This window comes from Prinia subflava, chromosome 1, assembly GCF_021018805.1.
Source record: "Prinia subflava isolate CZ2003 ecotype Zambia chromosome 1, Cam_Psub_1.2, whole genome shotgun sequence".
NCBI lineage: Eukaryota > Metazoa > Chordata > Aves > Passeriformes > Cisticolidae > Prinia > Prinia subflava.
The window spans coordinates 51,978,822-51,999,055 of NC_086247.1; the positions used below are offsets into that span (position 1 = coordinate 51,978,822).

A 20,234-nucleotide genomic window follows, 5' to 3' on the forward strand; every position below is an offset into this window, starting at 1 on the left:
CTGAGTTAGTAATTTTTGCACCACCTCAGCCACAATTCTGCTACTTTGCATCCTGACATTAACTCTTCTCCAGAGACCTCTGCAGCGGGGTCAGGACTCATGGAATCAAATGAGATCGTCCATCTAACCTGTGACCAAACATCACCTTGTCACCTGGACCATGCTACTGAGTGCCACGTCCACCTTCCTCCAACACCTCCAGGGACAATGACTCCACCACCTCCTGGGCAGTCAATTCCAATACCTAAGCACCGTTTCTGAGAACAAATCCCTCCTGGTGCTCAACCTGAACCTCCCCTGGCGCAGCCTGAGGCCATGTCCTCTCCCTTGTCGCTGGTCGCCTGGGAGAACGACCCCCTCCCCCGGCCACAACCTCCTTTCAGAGAGCTGTAAAGAGCAGTAAGGTCCCTCCTTGAGCCTCTTTTCTCCACGCTAAGCATCCCCAGCTCCCTCAGCCGCTCCTCACACGACATGTGCTCCAGACCCTTCACAAGGAAAAGAGAGCCTGAGGGGGAGGGGTGGAGGGGGGAAGGACGGGGGACACAAAAAAGATATACAAAATAGAGAGAGGTAAAAGGAACGAGCAACCCACATGCTGCTGCAGATGCAGCAGCCCTAAACTCCTCCTGCTCCTCCCCGGCGGCGCCCCGCCGTGCCCAGGCCAAGAGGGGACGCCGCCCCGCAGGCAGAGCCTCCCCTGCTTCCATCCCTCCTTCCCTCCCTCCCTGGCTCCCGCCGGGGCGGCCGCTAACGGCGCCCCCGCCCCGCCCGCCGCCCAACGCACCCCGCGGGACCGCCCGGCGCAGCCCCACGCGCGACCGGGACCGGGTCATGGACACCGGGAAGCGCGGAGCATGGCCGTGGCTGCTTCCTCCTCCTCCTCCTCCTCCTCCCCGCCGCCTCCCACAATGCACCCTGGGCGCTCCCCCGCGGAAGCCACTTCCTCGCCCGAAAGCCGCCCCGCCGCTCCCCCCTCGTCCCCACTCACATCCGTCGATCTCCTCCTGCAGGTCCTCCTGGAGCAGCGACAGATCTGCGGTGGGGGAGACACACACACACACGCACCATGTGCCAACGCGCCCGCCGACCCTCGGTGCCACGCGTGCCCCTGCCCCGCCCGCGGGCTGCGCCCCCCGAGGTGACCCGCCCCGCAGCCCCTGCGCTCCGAGCCCGGACAGCGGCGGGCAGCGCTCCCGAAGCCGGGGCGGGGGAGAGGAGAAGGAGGGGGGATAGAGGAGGGAGGGCTGGCGCCTCGCCGGGGAGGCGGCGTGTGCGGGAAGGGGGAGGGGGGCGATGCCTACCCGCCATCTTGCTGCTGCAGCCCCCGCGGGGCGCCCGGCTACATCCAGCCCGCGGCCGGGCGGTGGGAGCGGCGGTGGGAGAGGGCGGGCACCCGTGCGGTCCAGGCCCCGGGCCCGGCGGCGCCTCTCCGCGTCCCCGGGAGAGCCGCGCAGGGAGGGAGGGAGGAGGGAGCGGGCGGAGGAAGGCGGGAGGAGGGGTCTGGGCCGGACACGCTGCCCCCGCCTCCGCCCGGCGGAGCCGCTCTCGCTCGCTCGCTCCGGCGGCCGCGCCTCCTTTACCCGCGCTCTGACTCACGGCCGGAGCCGCCCGGGCTGGCCCCGGGGCTGGAGAGCGCCCGGGCTCGGCCACACGGCCTGGCCCGCTCACCTGCTCTCCGCGCTCCTCCGCCAAACCGGGGCTCGGGCTCCTCCTGCCGCCCGCCGACGGGCTGAGGCGAGGCCGCGGAGCTTCCCCTGCCCTTAAGTTTGGGTGTTGTGGGAGGAAGGGCCCCGAAGGTGCTGCTCGCCGTGGCCACCGTAGGCTCGCTGCCAGACGCGGTAGCGGGGCCGCAGAAGTACTTACCGCCTGCGTTGTTGGGTTACGTGGGGAGAGAGGTTCTGTGACCCACCAGAGAGCAGAGTGCGGCCAGCAGGTCCAGAGAGGCGATCCTCCTCCTCTGCATGGCACTGGTGAGGCCACACCTGCAGTGCTGTGTCCAGTTCTGGGCTCCTCAGTACAAGAAAGACGAGAGCATCCAGTGGAGGATTATTAAAAGATTATTAGGGGTCTGGAGTGTCTCTCAGAGGCTGTGAGAGTTGGGCATGTTTAGTCTAAAGAAGACTGAGAGGGGATCTCATTAATAGAGGTAAATCTCAGTTGGTAACAGGATGGTTCCAGACTCTTTTTGGTCGTTCCCAGTGACAAGATGAGGAGCAATGGCCATAAACTGAAACACAAGAAGTTTCACCTCTACACTGAGGGTGGCAGAACGCTGGAACAGGCTGCCCGGGGAGGCTGTGGAGTGTCCCTCTCTGCAGACGTTCAAAACCCACCTGGATGTGTTCGTGTCTCACCTGCTCTGTGTGACCCTGCCTTGGCAGGAGGGTTGGACCGATGATCCCCAGAGGTCCCTTCCATCTCTAACGATTCTGTGACAGGCAGTCATGTCGCCACCCCCACTATGTAGCCCACGAGCATCCTCATGGGAATTGCCAAGTTTCTGCAGCTGGGATCCCATGGCTTAAACACGCAGGATGTTGCCCCACTGCACCGCTGTGCCTTCCGACTTCTGCTTTAAAAACAGGCATTTTAGTTGTACACAGACACAAAGGTGCGCATCGTTTTCTGCTGGTTTTGGCTGCACCTTTTGGTCAGTGCCGATGGTCCTCATTTCAACTATTTTGATAGATTTTTTCCACTGTAAATTGGAATTTTTAAAGTGTTGGATGAAACAAATGCTCTATTCAGCTGATAACCAGGGCACTTGATAGAGGAAAGGACCATTACTGGTACTAGTGCTACCTGGGGATATTACTTGAGTCTTCCACAGTCTTGTTTTAGATCTCCATAATAACTGATGAAATTGCTAATACACAAAAAAAGCAAAGTAAATTACTTCTGGTTTGCAAAAAAAGATGCAATTTCATTAGCACTGTTTTTAGCTGTGTGTTTGAGAGTATGTCTTGTAAGCTGCTCTTTAACAATTTTTGGGTTTATTTGGTAAATTGTACAAGGATTGAATCTCCATAGTCTTTCATTCTCCTTACCCTGGTGAATGAAAATGTGTAATCTTTAAAAATCCATCCATCCCTTTTCTTACAATCCTGTAGAACGAGCTCTGTCCTGTTTCACATCTATCCAATCTTTGGATGAGCCACTGGATACTAATTATCTAACATTTTCTTTTTTCAGCTATATAACCTCAAAATCTGAGTAATAACCTCAAAATCAAGTAAATTGCCATTACTAAGTTATATGAACCATGCTATTCTCTGCCAGTGTAATTTAAGAAGAGATTCAGGGGGGAATATTTGACAACACAAATCTCTTGCAATGCTGGATGTGATAGCAATAGGCTTAGAACAGAAAAGGTAGGTGTACTTCAAGATCCCATTTTATTACCTTTATTACTGCAAGTTATTTCCAGGAAGTTGTATCACATCTCCTCTGCATTGTTCACCACAATCAGCTTTGCTCCCACTGAATGCAGCAGAAGTGAATCTAAGAATCTCTCTCACAACTCAGATTTGATGCACTTCATTTTCCTGGATGAATCAAGGGGTCTGGCTCCTTTTTCCAACCATTTAGGAAAAGGCACTAATGCTCACAAGCCACAGATTACTGTGGTCTGGGAGCATCAAAGCTATCTTAAGCATTATTAGGGTAATCATCATAAGGAGAACTTAATGAGATACATCTATGACAACTGGGTTTACAATGACCAGAATTACTGCTCTTAAATTGTATTAATAGTGTTCATTATCATCAATTAATTATTGCCCCATATATTATTGCCTCTAGAGTATTTAGGATTTTTTTTTAAATTTCTGTCTGAGTATTTGTTTAAAGGGAGGAAGTATAATTTATTGAATAAAGCAATGACAATTGCAAGCAGTCCTACTGAACATAAGATCATATAAATGAATTTTGGATCTTCCTATGTGCTTGTGATCTTCAGTGGCTGTTGGTTCTTTCTCTGCAGGACCATTTAAATAGCACAGGTAACAACGATCAGTGTGTTACAAATTATAATTGTTCAGGAGTTGCAGGGGTTTTTGTGCTTGGTGTTACCTGTAGAACATCAGACTTTGCTCCTCAGGCACAGTTGGTTCCAGCACCATCACTAGGAGCCATCAGGAAAGGTCTCTTCCTCCATGAGTAGGAACTCTGGCAAAGCCTTTGGCCCATACAGTGACACACATCTGGTAGAGGGAAAATAATTTAATTAAAACAAAAAAAAATGGCTTAATGCCAATACACAACAAAAAATTCCATTTAATGAATAAGTAACCAGGTATTTCTTAAACTCACTGGCCTCAGTAAATCCAGAGGTACTCCTTCAGGGCCTGATCCAAAGTTCAGGTTGGTGGTAAGATTCCCTGCCACTGGTCACAGATGAAGCAGACAGAGAACCTCATAAGTGTAGGACAGATGCTGACTCTTGCAGATGAGTGCCCGTTCCAAACCAGCACACCTAATTATGGAAGAAAATTTTCACGACAGACTTCTTTTATTAGACAAGACGTGTTAAGGAGCAAGTAATATAACACCTGCCAAAACATTCTAGCAGATTTTGTGCTGGACTTCTCATAGTCAGCCTAAGTACCCTTACAGGTACTGGGAAGTAAAGAACTGAAGAATGATAAACTCACATTCTCACACTACAAACGCTTCACCACTGCTTCAAGCAGGGATGGAAGGATACAAAAGGAAGACTTGACTTTTATTCTTGTGATAAAAGACACCTTTGCAAGTGATAAAAGACACCTGCATTGTTATCTACATGATATATCTCAAAAAAGTCCATAGCAATCAGCAAGACATTTCCATCAAGTAAAAGTATAGTATTTACATAAGGTACTACATAAATCCTTTCAAACTGGCACATTAAACACAAGATACCCAACATCCACCTAGACATACTTGCAACAACAATTCTGTACTTTGATTTGTGACATCTTTTCAATTAAAACTGTTCCGGGTTTAAGGACCTCAGGCTCAAAAACACTGCTGCACATGGAACTCACCCATGTGTTTTTATTTATTATCTAAGGTATTATTATCTATTTTTGCTCATTTGCTTGAAGAAGCAGGTCTGATCAGATAGTGTCAGCTTTCAATGTCCATATATTAACTTGCTTTGCATTTCTCCCAGGCTACATTCATGTGTGGGAAGAGCTTCCCATAAATATCTGCACAGGATCTCTCTATCCTCCTTTGGATTGCTCCAAACTCTCTTTTCCTGTAAAGCCTATCAAGAAATGGATCAGGGTTAGACTGCTGGTGCACAAAGGCCACTGCTTATCCTCTTGAGTAATCCTGACTCATCATCTTTTTGGCCACCCCCAGGATTCCATCTGCCTGCATGTGTTGTCCTTGATGGTTCAACCATTTGCTCTTTGCTTTCTGGACCATTGTTTTGTTCTTTACAGAGTGTTTAACCAAATTTGGCCCACCACTAAATATACAAATTAAGATACATATACACACATAAGCACACACATACCTTTAATATGTATGGATACATACAAAAACCCACTGGCTGAAGTCTGTGATTTGCAGTCAATTTGCATTTGAAAATATAGTAAAGCATTTCTGCGAAAAAGAAGTGTTCATCATAAAATATTTCCTTTCTTCTCTTTTCCCTTTCCCTTTCCCTTTCCCTTTCCCTTTCCCTTTCCCTTTCCATTTCCCTTTCTTTTTCTTCCCTTCCCTACTCTTGTTTTTTTTTTCCCTCACCAATAAAAATACTGGAGAGGGGTGGGGTTTTGTTTGGTTTGGGTTGGGTTTTTTTAATATATCTATACTCCTTGAGGTTGCAAAAGTTTTTAAATTTTACGTGCATTGAGGCACGTTTTTAATGTGCATCACGTTTCCTGGGCAAGAGTTTGAGCTGGTGACTACTGGCAAACCTTTGCGTTAAAGTTCAGCTACCACTGCTCTCAGAGAAGGCCTTGCAGAAGGATTTTAAACACACATTATGCCAATCATGAATAAATTAACACATAAATTTGCTGACAAAGAGCCTGGTTAATATAAAGTTTGCCTTGTGGGTTCCTCGTGTCATTCCAGGTCAGCAGCAAATTCTGTGGCAAGTTCAAGTGACGCTCAAACCTCTTAAAACTAGGAAATACCCACATCCCAGTGCAGAATTAAGGCTGCTCCGGGAACTTTCAGTGGCTCTTTGCATTAACTTGCAAGCAAATCTCTTACACTGGTGGCATGGAGATAGCAACCATGTGGACAAAAGGAAGAGAAGCATGGAAGTGAGGAGACAAGTCCTGATGCCTGATTTTTCAATTCAGACCATGATCAGTGGTGATATCCACAAGTCCTTTGGCCAAAGACCAAAGAAAGAGTGATCTGTCATCTCAGTAGCAGTGACGTGAAAGTCTCTGTATCTGACCCTTCAGGTGCTGAAGCTGACAGTGAAAGAACACAAAGAATTACTGCATCAGAGGCTGTTTCAAGGAGATGGGTCTCAGAGTTTGCAGCATATGTGCAGGATTCCTCATTTAGCAGCACTCACCTGGACAGAGGTTTTCCTTTAAGAACACTTAAAAGAAAGTTTTCCTTCAGGAGTCGTGGTGTCATGCATATGTATGTTACAGGAAGAGTGAATCAGTGATCAAACAACACAGAGTTCAGGTTGTACTGCTCTACCTTAGCTCTGAATTTCCTGGTTCTCAGAGGTGTCTATCTCACTGTCATATCAGAAGAGAACAAGACTGAGCAACAAGAAACTGAATCTTCTCCTCACTGAATTGCCTGGGGGATAATTTCTTGATTTTTTTGTGTGTGTTTTAGTGTTTTTGTTTGTTTGTTTCTTTTTTGAGGGGGTAAGCATTTGTTTGTTTGTATTTGGTTTGATATTTTGGTTTTGTTTGCTTTGATAAGAGAAAAAAGGGGTGAATCTTGGCAATTTCAAGAAATTCTAGCAACCCTTTATATATGCAGCTGTGATGCTATTGTAGTAGGTACATTTATCCCCCAACCCTTCATCTTAGATCTCCAAATCATTTTGAAAGGAAATAAATTATTCTCATTTTACAGGTAAAGAAACAGAGAACAAAAGAAGCAAAGTGATGTGTTTGACACAGCTTGAGGCCTGAGATGGCAATTAGTGCATAAAATAAAATGCAGCAAAAAAAAAATCTGTGCTATTTTTTGCCATCTGATGCCATTACATATATGACAGTAGCAATCTAATGTATGGTTCCTAATGTGCCAGCTCTCAGTTGTGTGCCAGGCCAGACCCTCTCTGTCAGATTAGCCCTTGGGCCAGCCAGGCTCTCCAGCCTTTCCTCAGCCCACACAGTCTCCCTTCCCCACCCAACTAATCCCTGCCTGGAAATACCTAGCCTGATATTCAGATTAATATATTTGCATTTATTCACTCCTTTGCTTCCTGGTCTACTGAGTCTAAATTTGCATCTCTTTAGATCTACTTAGATATTGGCACATAGAAGCTGATGGCTCACATTCTTCTGAACCAGAGATGAGTTATTGGGATCCCAAAACATTATCTCAAAGGGACAAATGGGACTGAATTATCACTGCTCCCAAACCTCCTTTTCCTTGAATTTCACATCTCTCCAACTGGTCCCTTCCTAAGATCCTTTCTTTTCTTACTTCAGTCCCGGTTCTCCCCACTCTCCTCCATCCCAAACTCCTCTCAGTAAGCTGCTGTGTACAGCACATTTAATTCTGATCTTGTTGACAGTTTTTGAACCTTCTTGCTTAATTTCTTATACTCATGTTGCATTTTTCCAAAATAAAACAGAAACAAAACCTAAATCCTGGCAGAAGTGGAGTCTGGCACCTTTGTCATATTTTAACTGGACTTTGGTCTGACTCAGGAGTAGCACTCTTTCATAACCCACATGAATACAAGCTGGCTGGAAGTTGTCTTGGCAGCCTATTCAGCCAACAACGGTGTAATCCATTTAGTCAGGGAGGACTGGGTACATGCCTATGCAGGCAGCCAAGCTCTTTTTCTGCTGATCTGAAGGGTGGTAGGTGCCAGTGGGAAGCATGTCAGGAGAATGATTGTTTTGGGACATGGCTTGTTATCCCGGTCTTTGCAATTGCTAGGACCTGTCAATCCTTAAAAATGTGAGGGGTGGAGAAGTCGAGAGGTTACTTCCTAAGAACCCTTTGTTTAGATAACCCTGGCTCTCGCAGGAAGAACACTGAATTTCAGGGTCAGTTACACACGTGTATTTTAGACCTCTGGAGGAGGCAGCCTTCAGATGTGTGTGTTTGTTCAGTCTTTTGAGGGCAGATGTGAACTCATTCTGTTTCTGCTCCAACCCAATCAGCAACTGTGTAATTACACTTCGTGTAGACAGAGGTATGGACAAACTGTAGCACAACATTTGGAGATTAGTTAAATAAATGCAAAATACAGCAGAAGTCCTTTCACTGAAGAAATAATTAAAACTAAAACTGTTGTTCCTCTCAAAGTGGAGGCTGACAACATCTGAAAAGACTAAATGCTTATCTTATTTGCAGTGTTAGAAAAGGATTACAGACTATGAGGAAAGGATTATATAACAGAGGAAACAACCACCAAAAACCTACCCAAAATAAAGAGAAGAACTGAATGATGGTTCTTGACACGTGCTGGTTTTTATCTCTTGAACTGGGAGGGAATCCACATAATTAGGTTTTTTATCTGAAATAAACGGACACAAAACTAGAGGGAATACAAATACACACAAAGCCCCACGTACAATTTCTGAGGAAGACAGTGAATAAAGTATGAGTTAAGAAATCTAACTGTGTACGGGGCCAGATGGTTTGTAATAGAAGCTACCAAAAGTTTAAAGAGCTGTCTGGTCCAAAAATAGTTTCTCTGTTTAATTAAATTAGCTAAGATGAGAAAGAGCAATTACAGCCCTAAAGCAGCTCCTGACTGAGCTCTCAATAATTTCCAAATCAGCTTTGCTCACTTGATATAAAAATGATTATTTCCTTTTCTATCATCATATAGGGCTTGACCTCCTGGGTGCCTGGTTGAGATACAAATGTAAGCTGTAATATTTTTTAACTGTGGGAACAGTTAAGGGGTGTCAGGTATATTAAGAAGCTTTACATTATGCATTTCAAATTCTTCTTGGATTCAAGCACTGGCAATATTCCAGGTTCCAAGGTTTCTGTCTAAAATGAGATTTAATGTACGTACACTGCAACATTGCCAATAAAATCTTGAACTGGGTGTGTTTTATTGAGTGATTCATAAAGTAAGACAGACAAAGTATGCACAGTGGTATTGGAATTTGGGTGGGATCAGGGTACTGATTTAGTGTAATATGTTTGTCAAGCACAGCATACAGGAAATCTTCTTTCTGAATGAAGATGGATTTAGCCCATGAGAACCTCAGTGTATTTCCAACTGTCATTTATTCCAGTGAACCCCCCCTTTGAAAACATTAAAGTAAAACTAAAAAATCTGCATCCCTCACCCTCAGCAATTCCGTTGGCAGTGAGACTACAGTCAGACTTCTTGGAAGTAAAAGGCAGGAAAACTAATAAAATTAATAAAAATAACATTGATTTAAAGGCACATTGTCTGCAGTTGCAACGCAGAAGAAAATTCTATCTGTTCCCTAACAGAATGGCTGCAACATTTTTACTTAAATGCAATTTTGCTGGTGACTGGGCATCCATAAGCATACTGAGCTGGGTATGGTGTGATTGTACATTTGCATGCATGTACCTCACCCTCTCTGCACTGTTCCTGTTTGCATCTCCTTCCAGACAGTATTTTGAAATCCACAGTGCTGATTTTGTTTCTGAGACTAAGAAGCCACTCGTACTGAGAACAAGGAGCTCTAACATTGAGAAACTGAGCCCTGCTTAGAGGGCTTCATACTGGTAGGAGGGATAATTCTGTCCTCAGTTCCATTATTAAAAATCAAGCTGTTGACATTTATGAAACACCTGTTTAAATATATTATGTTTGATTCTTTTTTGATCAAGAATTACATCTATTTTAATCATATACTGCCTGGTAAACACTAGGAACAGAGTATTCTGCCTTATCCCTGCTTTCTCCACTCAGATGCACTTGGAGGGCATAACCACCTTGTAATCTGGCCCTGCCTAGTCCTAACTGCTTTCTTGGCAAAACTGATGCATTTGTGAGGTAGCTTATTGAAATGTCAGGAAAACTAGCGAAAGGAAGGCTGTGGATGCACAAGGAAGAGTTTTATGGAGGAGAAGGAGCTTGCAGGACTCACACACACAGGGTGAACTCTCCCACTAACAGGAGCTAAAAGGGCTCTAGGTCTGCCCCTAGCGCTGGAAAGGATTCAGTACAGGAATCACTGCACATACAATGTTTTCAGAGGGCTCTCCACCTTTTCCTTTGAAAAGTAGTCTGCTGTTTTGCAAGACCCCTGTATAGAGAACTAATATTCCAAAGATGTTATTTTGCTCCCAGAATTTCCTACCAACTGTGATTTTTTTAAGGGTATGAATGCTATTAACCTATAGGTTAATGAATTAGCTTTAAATAATGTATTGCATCCTTTCCCTCAATTGTATTTTAAGATTTATATTAGATTAAATACACAGGGAAGATTTTAGTTTGTAATTTGCCTCAGTGGGAAATAGATGAAATAGAAGGCGTGCTTGCTGTGGTGTCCTTCAGCTACCCATGAAAAATAAGTTCTCAGAATGGTCATGGAACAAAACTTTGGGATATTAAGAACTTGAGAATAAAGGGAAAAAATCTTTCTTCTGGAAAGCTCTAGCTTATATGCATTAATTATCTCATGATACCTTTTGATAAGCAAATACAAAAGCAAGCAGTGTACAGCATGCCAGTGCATGTTAGAGGACAGGCAATGAAAATTTGGCTTATCTTGAAGAAAGGAAGCTGAAGCACGATTTTGTTTCTTTGATCTGCAGACAGATCCTTCATGAAGATAAGAGCAGGGAGTAGCATGTCTTGCTTTAAGGTAGGATTTAGGTAATCTTATCTTCAAAAATCTCTGCATTCTTTTTTCTTCCACATTTCACTCCTGATAGGCCACTAACACAGCTTATGTACACTGAGCCTGATTACTCACCTATCATACTTATTCCCTTGGACTAGATAAACCAATCAACCTGCCCTCAGTGTGAGCTTATTTTATGGGTGACAAATCCAAGAATAGGTGTGCCACAGGTGTCCTCCTCAAAGACATCTTTATGTCCTTGCTCCCATGCAGGAATAAATAAGAGATTATGAACATTCTGTTGCTGTGGGATAACACACCCAGGCAGTTCTGCATCTGGATGGAAGTCCTTGAACCCCCACAGGATTGTTAACCTTCCCTTCCTGCAGGATAAAGCCAGACAGTAGTTACATTTTTTCCCCATCCTCTGTGCAAATCATTTGGGACCCAGTTTCCCAGATCCTTTCTTATTTCTAGTGTTCTGATTTCCTTACTTTTCAGGCTATTGGATTGCAATGATCTAGGTCACCCAGATGACCAAGTGCTCCCATTCTCCGTGTGGGAGCCAAAGGAGATATTCCCACCAAGATGCAGTTCATCTGAGCTTTTTTAGAAGAGAAATTACAGTCAAGACACATGCTCAGGAGTTAAGTCAAGAACAGTGGCTCACATAAAGTCCAAATTGCTCACAGGCTCTGCTCTTCCCTTGCTAATGACTGCGTGAACACCTGGATCAGGGGTCAGGGACCACATCGCCATTCCAGCCACCTGTCATACTGAAAGAGATTACTTGGCACTACTAGCTCAAACTCACTTCAACCAAGGCTTGAAGAGTTGAATTAGAATTTTTTTTAATATGTTCTAACACCAAAATGAGATTTCTGACTGCTTCTGGGTTTTGGTGAAATGATATTTTGTCTATGCCAGAGCATCAGATGTATTTTCTAATTCATTTTACCACCCTCCTGATATCATAAGAAAGATTATGACCATGGTAGCTTCTCTTTAAGGTTGCTCTGCAGAGATACCTTCACTTTGCTGATTCCTTTGCTGAAGATAACTAGTGGTAGTTCTTTTTAAGCTACACCTTCACAACTTACTACTCTATTACTTTTTTATTCTCATCTATTCTTAAAATTTTTCTAACTGTGAAAATGAGATATATTATTCCATGGTCTATGTGTGATGAAGGTATGTCTGCAGACCCTTAGAGTGTAGACCTAGTATAGACCTTTTCTTTTGCATTTAATTGCCCTAAAATAACTTCTAAAGCCTCCTGGTGTACTGCAGGAGCACCCATAATCTTTAAAGAAACCACAGGAACTGATTGAGAAGGAGGGTAAAATAGCTGAACTGATACAATAGGCTGCATTGTGCATATTTCCAGTTTCTGCTCCTCAAGATAGTTTCTTAGCTATTAGTTATGTCAGGGTAATCAGCACCTCTTGGTGCAGTTAAGATCCTGACAAGTTATTGCTAATTTGAAGCATTTACTATATTATTACTCCTCATTAGAAAATCAAAGCTGTTGATCAAGTACTGCATTCTTTTCCCCCTTGTAAAATATTTCATTAATATATATTAAAAAGCTAATTTCTCATTTCTTTTTAGGTTTGAACAAACTCAGATTATCTGTGTTATTCTGAGTCCATAAACAAGGCAGTACTAATGCTGCTGTACAAGGAAATTGGAATAATTATTAAGCAAAGGGTTGTCCTGAAATAAAAAATGCCATCATCATTAACAGTAATAATTATAAATTGTGTGGTCAAAACTTTGCAAAATGGCAGGTTTCTTTAAGGATTAATTTATCCTCATAAAGGACATAAACCCAAAAAGGGAATTTGGAATTTATATCAAACATCCTCCGCATTTCAAGGTTGTTTAGACAAGTGATGAGAAGAGGGGAGGTCACACTCTCAAACGTAAACTCATTTCAACACACAAAAATGTTATTGAAAAAGCAGAACCAAAACAAAAGGGGAAAAAAAGGAACTCTCTTTTTTATGCTGTAGATTTTTTTTTGATTGATGAGAATTTCTTTCTCATCATCAAAATAATCAGATTTTTCTTCCTCTGAAATTCCTCTCTCCTATTATTTTCCTGTTTTCTTTTAGGAATGCTAATATCCCTCACACTGTTAAACCTAAACAAATGAATCAACTTTAGTATGTAAGACTAAAGACTAAGACATGTCTCCTCTGTCACCACCTGGTTTACAATTGGGTTTTAATTTCTCCTTTGCAGTTGCCTCATGATTGTTCCTAATGAACACCCAGTTCCACTGATGCAGACAAAAAGACAGGAGTGACACCACAAGCTGGCTACAGTCACTCTTCTCACTGCCTAAACTACCGTAAGGTCAGGATGGATAGATGCATTTTCATTTGAAAATTTTCATTTGAGCCTTGTTTGGAAGGTTCATGTTTGGGTCTTCTGTAACCAGAGGAAGCACCCATCAACGTGCATTCACTGCCTGCAGATTTAATGAGAAAAATCAATGTGAAGTTCAAACCTTCTCTGGCTGGCAGCACATGCTGGGTATGTTTTAGACAAACCTGCTGCTCACTTGGCAGGACAAATTTCTGAGCGTATAAGAGCCCTGTTATCTCTCCTTGGCAGTATGCACAATAGAAGCCTGCTTGCTCGACAATAGAACTTTGGCCTTAATATAAAACCCTTTTCATAGTTTATAGGGCTAAGCTTAATTAAAAGGAGAATTGTGTATGCTTTCCTTTCATTTGGTAGTAAACACAGGCTCCTTCACCTCATACAAAGCTAATGGTGGTAAACCAGATACTGCACCACTCTGTACAAGAATAGTGTACTGTGGAATATACTGCTAGAGGGAAACAACATGTCTATTCAGTAATTCCTGTTGTAATTTATGAGAACCTCGCTGGGCTGCTCCTGCAGTGAGCTGGAAGGCAAAAAGTTATCACTAACCTACTGCAAAGACTCCCTGAATTTTGAAGTAGAGATCTCCAGTTATCACTCCAACCAGGCAAACAATTTGAAGTGAAGGTGATCTTCAAATTCCCATTTCAAGCAGCAAGTAACAGGAGTCACCTATGCCAGAAGCATGGAAAGAACCGAGCAAACCAATGTCAGCATCACCAAAAGTAAACTGAGACAGTTCTTGTCATCTCCAGGGACTCATTCAGAACTTGCATCATCACAGTCTTTGCAAACTGTTCTCAAAACTGGCAGCCCAAAACGAGGATCTGCAAAACAGAACATGTTACAAGAGCTACGGATACGACAAACTTGCAGCCTTGAATATCCCCCAGTCAGTGACCCCCTGTTTAGAACTGTGCCTTGGCACAGGAAATCACAACAGCGTTTTGTTTGGATTGGTGTTTACAGTGCAAACCCCTACATACTCAGGCATGGTTTTGTGTGGAATGATACATGACAAAGGACTTGTGCAGCCTTATGAGTTCACATTAGAATTTTCAAGGTTCATGCAGAAAGTGAGTTTGATAATAAGAAAAAGAGCTTTTATCAAGAACTGACTGTATGGATTCCTCCAGTACAGGAATTTACAGGATGCAGAACTGGATTGCTTTTGCTGGACAGATTTCATAAAAGCACATGGGTGATTTCAACCTCAGCAGAAGGAGCTCCAGCTTGATTCCTGAGTGACCTGATGTCCAACCTCAGCTGTTGGTGTTCACTGGCTGTCATGCTTTAACCACAGCCAGCAACCAAGCCCCAGGCAGCCACTCACTGTCTCCCTCAGCAGTGGGTCTGGGGAGAGAATCAGAAGGGTAAAAGCTGGAAAACTCATGAGTTCACATAAAGACTGCTTAATAGGGAAAGCAAAAGCTGTGCACGCAAGCAAAGCAGAAAGGGAAATGAATTCAGTGGTTCCCTTGGGCAGGCAGGTGTTCAGGCACCTCGAGGAGAGCAGGGCCCCATCACACATGACAGAGGCTTGGGAAGACACCTCCACACTCCAAATGTCCCCTGCTTGCTCCTTATTCCCACACTTTATATACTGAACATGGTGTCATGTAAACATTCCTGTGGTCAGTTGGTGGCAGCTGCCCCAGACGTGTCTCCTCCCAGTTTCCCACGTGCTCCCAGCCCCCTCTCCAGCATGGCAGCATGAAGAGCAGAAAAGGCCTTGGATCTGTGTAAGCCCTGCTCAGCAATAACAAAAACATGTCTGTATTACCAACCCTAGTAATTTGTGTTCCGTCCAAATCCAAAACACAGCCCCATCCCAGCCACTGGGAAGAAAATTAACTCTACCCCAGCCAAAGCCAGCCCACTTGTCAATTTACTTAGCAATATGGACAAATAATCTGTTGGATCACTGAGTCTTGACTTCTAATTTTTCCAGGGCATCTTAGAAATTTCTTTTTCCCTGTATAAGGCTGTACCTTTAAATTAGCTTACTTTTCCTTTGTTTCTCTGACTGAACTTTTCACAGGTTTAGAAAGCCCTACCCCTGACTTCCAGACTAAGTCCATCTGAAGCTAATTTACGTTTATTTTTTAATTGAGCCAATATTTTGCTTTAGGTAGTTCTTGTCCCTTCTTGGTGCATAATTTGCTATGGTATCTGCAGTGTTCTCAAGTTGTACTTCAGCTTCTGTTTTTCTGATGTAAGCAAAAAGCTTTTTTTTTAAATTCTTTCCCCATCTAACAGTGGATAAATGTTGCACTATCACCAGCTTGAGGCTATGAGACATCATTTGCAAAGAATGAGAAGTCTTGCATCACTTTTCACTCCTTTGATAGGAGATTGCCTTGGGGATTAGCAGTGAATAAGCAGAGTAAACTTGACCCTCTTGACAAACATACTGCCAGAGATGCCAAAATGTTTCCCAAGCCCTTTAGGAATAGTGCATCTGTTACAAGGTCCAACAAGAAGCATGCTGGTAAGATTTACACAAACAACTCCCAGGTTTCACTCAACAGCAATAAAGCTGCTTTTCGAAGCTCTTGGCAGTCAAGCTGCAAGTAGGATCTTGCAGAGGTTTACTCCCCTCTAAGCTTTTCCAGCAGATTTTTCTCTTCAGAAGGGAGTGACTGGACCATCCAACAGCCATAAACAGGAGATGTTAAAACATGAAGCAACACTACAACAAAATGAAGTACTAGCCAGCTACATAATCTCCTGGCATTAATGCTGGAACCAGTGAATTATAAAGAACCTAATTCACTTTTTGCATGTGCAATGAAGTGGAATAACCTTTCTCAAGCTAAAAAAAAAAATACAGTGGCTTAAGGCCTGTGTAGCTGAAATCAGAATCATGCTCTTATTTCCACCAGGTCATTCCTCTGCTCTCTGGTTTTCATGTCCCAGGACTCTAATGATGTTTTTCTAGGGCAGTCCTTTCCTAGTGTTTGTTTAAGTAAGCAAACTTTAATTAAGTAAACATTTACTTCCATCAAGTAAACAAACAAACAAAAATAGCGTCTTCCAGAATTTTTGCCATTTCATAACCACTGGATTTTGCATGGGGTCTAGCAGCTGGAATCTGCTCCTCCCACTCAAGGAACAGCTTGCTCAGCAGCAGCTGCTTTCCTTTTAAGAGATTTTGGCAGTTTCTTGGGCAAGCACCAGAAAGATTTCTGTGGTGGCAGTCATTACTGCACTGTAAGTTTGTATCATCCAAGGGATGCAGAGGCATTTCTTCCTGGGCAGCAGGGAGTTAACTTGCCTCCTGTTCCCTGCCTTGGGAATAACAGCTGGGATGGCAGCCCATAGTAGGAGGGTCTGGATTGAATTTGCCAGTGAAGAGGAGGAATAACATTTTTGTGTGAGAAAGATGCTTGCCAAGAAATCGAGAGGGGAAGTAACATGGGAGAAAGGAAGTAACTCATCACTGTTTGGGACACACAACAGCAGTTTCAGGATCTGGGTACACATCAGGGTCTTGGATGGATCTTTCTCTACTTATGTCACTTACAGAGAAAGAAAGCAGGAGGAGGAAGTGTAGATGCCTTCACAAGCTTTTGAACACTGCCAGAACCTCAAAAGCATCCAGTTCCCTAGCAATACAGGCTTCCTAAATACCACTACACCACTTCTAGAGAGGAGGAGACTGAGGTCACAGAAAACTTTTCAACACAGGACTAGTGTTCTACCAGCATGAGCCACATGGGGCAGACACATGTGAGCAGGGGCAAAGAGCAGGGCAGCAGCAGCCCCAGCTGCCATTGCTCCAGACCACCGGAGGACGCCATGCCAGGACTTGTAGCTCTAGAGGAAGGCTCCTGAAAAACCAAAGCTCCTTGGCTTTGTACTTCCCAAAACAAAAATACAGATGAGTAGAAATAAGTGAGATACACCATTGCTTCAAAACTTACAATTATTCATTAAATAAAATGCTACAAAAGGAAGAAAAAAAAAAGAAAGAAAACTTCTGGGATGCACAGACTTGTTTTCCTTTATTTTTAATCAGTCATTTGAAAACACTGCAACATGACCAATTCTGCAAAAATGTTTTCCTGACCACAGTGTCTTGCATGCAGACAAACACAAGGATCATGCCAGTTCCTGGAAGAATGAGCGCCAGTAGCTTTTTTTATTACCAGAACACGTCTGTTTGTTGTTTTTCTCTCTTCTTATCTTCCTAATTTTGGGGATCCTCAGAATTTTTGGGGATGCCTTTTTTGTTGTTTGTGTTGTTCATAGGTTCTTTGTTTAAACAAGTACTATATGTTACTTTTTCCTCTGGTTGTTAATTTTTGTTTGGCTCTTTAGATTTTTTGACTGTACAATAAAATTGCCCTTAATAGCCTCTCTTCTGCTGTTTCAGCCTGAACAACTTCCACTGGGTCATCTTTGTGCTACTGTTTTAAACAGTTTGCTTGTTTGTAAGTAGCTAATTAGTTATTTGTTCTGTTCAACAAGAAACCTTTGAGGTCTGGGCTGTAACTTCTTTGAGTGAAAAAATTAAGTTTTTCTCTCTTTTAGTGAGAGCGCCTGTTTCACCAGTGTGTATTTGAGAAATTTCCCCTGGTAGGATGAAAGATGGGACTCTAACTTGCTTTCCTGGGCAAGTATCTCAGGCACTGTTTCATATTTTGGTGGTACTGAGCCAAGACAGTGAGTGGACATGTAGTTATATGGCTTTGAAGTTGGTGAGATGTATTACTGTCTGAAAAATGGATGGATGTCCCTGCCCATGGCAGTGGGGTTTGGGAGTAGATGATCTTTCAGGACCATTCCAAACCAAGCCATTCTATGATTCTGTGATGATGTAATTCCAGTGCATCTTGCTGAAATTAATGCAGATGGCATAATGTTTCACACAGACAGTAATGACAAAATCCAGGAGTTCCAAGAATTACAAAATCTGGACCAAAGGAAAGGGATAGATGACTAACAGAGTACATGGAAGATACAGAAATTTTAAAAAACATCACAAAACCCCCAAAAGAATCTATGGAAAGGTGATCCTGAACCACAGTACTGTCTGTGAAAGAACAGAGTGGGATGGTGTAAAACCTTAAAAATTTGTATCTCCTGTCAATTTGTAGAACTAATTGCTGGCTGAAATTTGTAAAACTAATTAGAAGCTGCTTTAAACTGAATGCCCTGAGTGCAAACTGTAATTTTTCTACATCAAGGAGTGTCTCCCATTTGCTTATTGAAATACCTTAGTGTGTAATGCATTCCTGTGGAAAGGCAATGAGCAGCCAGAATCCCTGCAGCATTCTGTACTGGTTGTCTGAAAGCCTTCTGCATTTTGCTTCTCTGCTAAATTCTCCTAAAAAAAAAAAAGAAAGCTTCATTAAATCAAAAACATCTCTCTGATGAGCCTTTCCTTTGATCTCTCTCTTTTGATAATCTCTCTCCTGACAGGCTGTGAACACTTACTCTGCTAGCAATACTTTGTGCTTTCCTCCATAGCGATAACAAATGCTCAGCTCCAGGCATTTCCTTGGCCTAGGATCTGGGATCTCTGGAAGAGAGCAAACATCTCCATCCAGCCTATTGGTGTGAGTGCAGGACTCTGTGTGGAACTAATTAGTGTTATAATGAATGCCACAACAATTTATTGCCAGGATCTCACTATGACTAATCAAGATTTTCTTCAATTCCCTTCACCAATTTTACCTGATAAATTAGTGCAGGGGAGAAAGAAAAAGGAGCCAAAAAACCCCTGTAAGCAGAATAGAGGCTCTGATTTAAAATATCTGATGGACGATGCTCTTCTGCTTTCCTGGGGTTTGCACAATCCTTCTCCATAAATTCTAGAACCTTGCATACCAAGAGCAGAGTGGTTATGATTCCTTCTTCACTGATTTCAGATGACTAGCCTTAAAGCTAATGACCTCAACTTAAATTTGGTATGAGATGTGTGGGGTGCAATCCTATCACCAACCTGAGGTTGACTATTTTAATCCAAACTGGGTGTGCATTACCAGGATTGAGTAAAAAAATGGAGTTAGTATTTTCAATGATTTCTGCACATAGCAAGAAAAGAAAAAAGAAAAAAGAAAAAAGAAAACAGAAAAAAGAAAAAAGAAAAAAGAAAAAAGAAAAAAGAAAAAAGAAAAAAGAAAAAAGAAAAAAGAAAAAAGAAAAAAAAAGAAAAAAGAAAAAAAAAGAAAAAAGAAAAAAAAAAAGAAAAAGAAAAAGAAAAAGGAGATGGATTCAGACGGTTCACAAACAGAGCAGTCCCCATGCCGTGCCTAGCCCAGCACATGGTGTGTAGGACTCAGCGTATGCACAGCCCCCTGCAGGATGCCGTCTCTCACAAACTGTTTTTCTCACAACAGCAAACATTTACCCTGCAGTACAAAAAAGAAGGAGCTCCAGGAGGGGGTCCAGCGAAGGGACACAAAGATCTTTAGGGGTCTGGAGCATCCCTCTTATGGGGACAGACTCTGGGCCTCAGAAAAGACCGAGGGGATCTCATTGATACATATAAGTATCTCAAAGACGGGTGCTAAGAGGATGGTTCCAGACTTTTTGGTCGTTCCCAGTGACAGGATGAGGAGCAATGGCCATAAACTGAAACACAAGAAGTTTCACCTCTACATGAGGAAGAACTTCACTCTGAGTCTGTGCAGAGCGCTGGAACAGGCTGTCCAGGGAGGTCATGGAGTGTCCCTCTCTGCAGACGTTCAAAACCCACCTGGACGTGTTCGTGTCTCACCTGCTCCATGTGACCCTGCCTTGGCAGGAGGCTTAGGACCGATGATCCCCAGAGGTCCCTTCCACCTCTAACGACTCCGTGCTGTCCCTGCTCACCGGCCCGGCCCGGGGCGCGGCCCTAGGGCGCGGCTCGCAGCCCCGGAGCGCCCCGTGCCCGCTCCATCC

The 20,234-nt window shown here is 43.4% G+C and overlaps 1 protein-coding gene and 1 long non-coding RNA gene across 8 annotated transcripts in view; both read right to left on the bottom strand.

Moving 5' to 3' along the window:
* The window catches only part of PPP4R1 (protein phosphatase 4 regulatory subunit 1), a 64,964-nt gene extending 62,503 nt beyond the window's left edge, over positions 1 to 2,461 (bottom strand). For 2 of the 6 annotated variants that reach the window (XM_063396580.1, XM_063396562.1), the window contains exons 1-3: positions 2,355 to 2,461; positions 1,302 to 2,002; positions 989 to 1,033 (exon numbers count right to left, since the gene is read on the bottom strand). In XM_063396580.1, coding sequence (XP_063252650.1) covers positions 989 to 1,033; positions 1,302 to 2,002; positions 2,355 to 2,446 — 838 coding nt within the window. In that variant the 5' untranslated portion in view covers positions 2,447 to 2,461. Of the gene's footprint in view, positions 1 to 784; positions 961 to 988; positions 1,034 to 1,301; positions 2,003 to 2,354 lie in introns of those variants that run through there. The other 4 variants (XM_063396588.1, XM_063396572.1, XM_063396615.1 and 1 more) reach the window with 2 other exon arrangements.
* Positions 2,462 to 4,486: 2,025 nt separating this feature from the next.
* Positions 4,487 to 20,210, bottom strand: LOC134550204 (uncharacterized). Of its 2 annotated transcripts, none has more exons than XR_010080269.1 (3): positions 20,071 to 20,210; positions 18,565 to 18,675; positions 4,487 to 14,170 (listed from the first exon to the last, which is right to left on the bottom strand). It is a non-coding gene; the product is annotated as an uncharacterized LOC134550204 (long non-coding RNA). The 2 variants fall into 2 exon arrangements; XR_010080268.1 differs by lacking the exon at positions 4,487 to 14,170 and adding an exon at positions 17,306 to 18,261.
* Between the last annotated feature and the right edge of the window lie 24 nt (positions 20,211 to 20,234).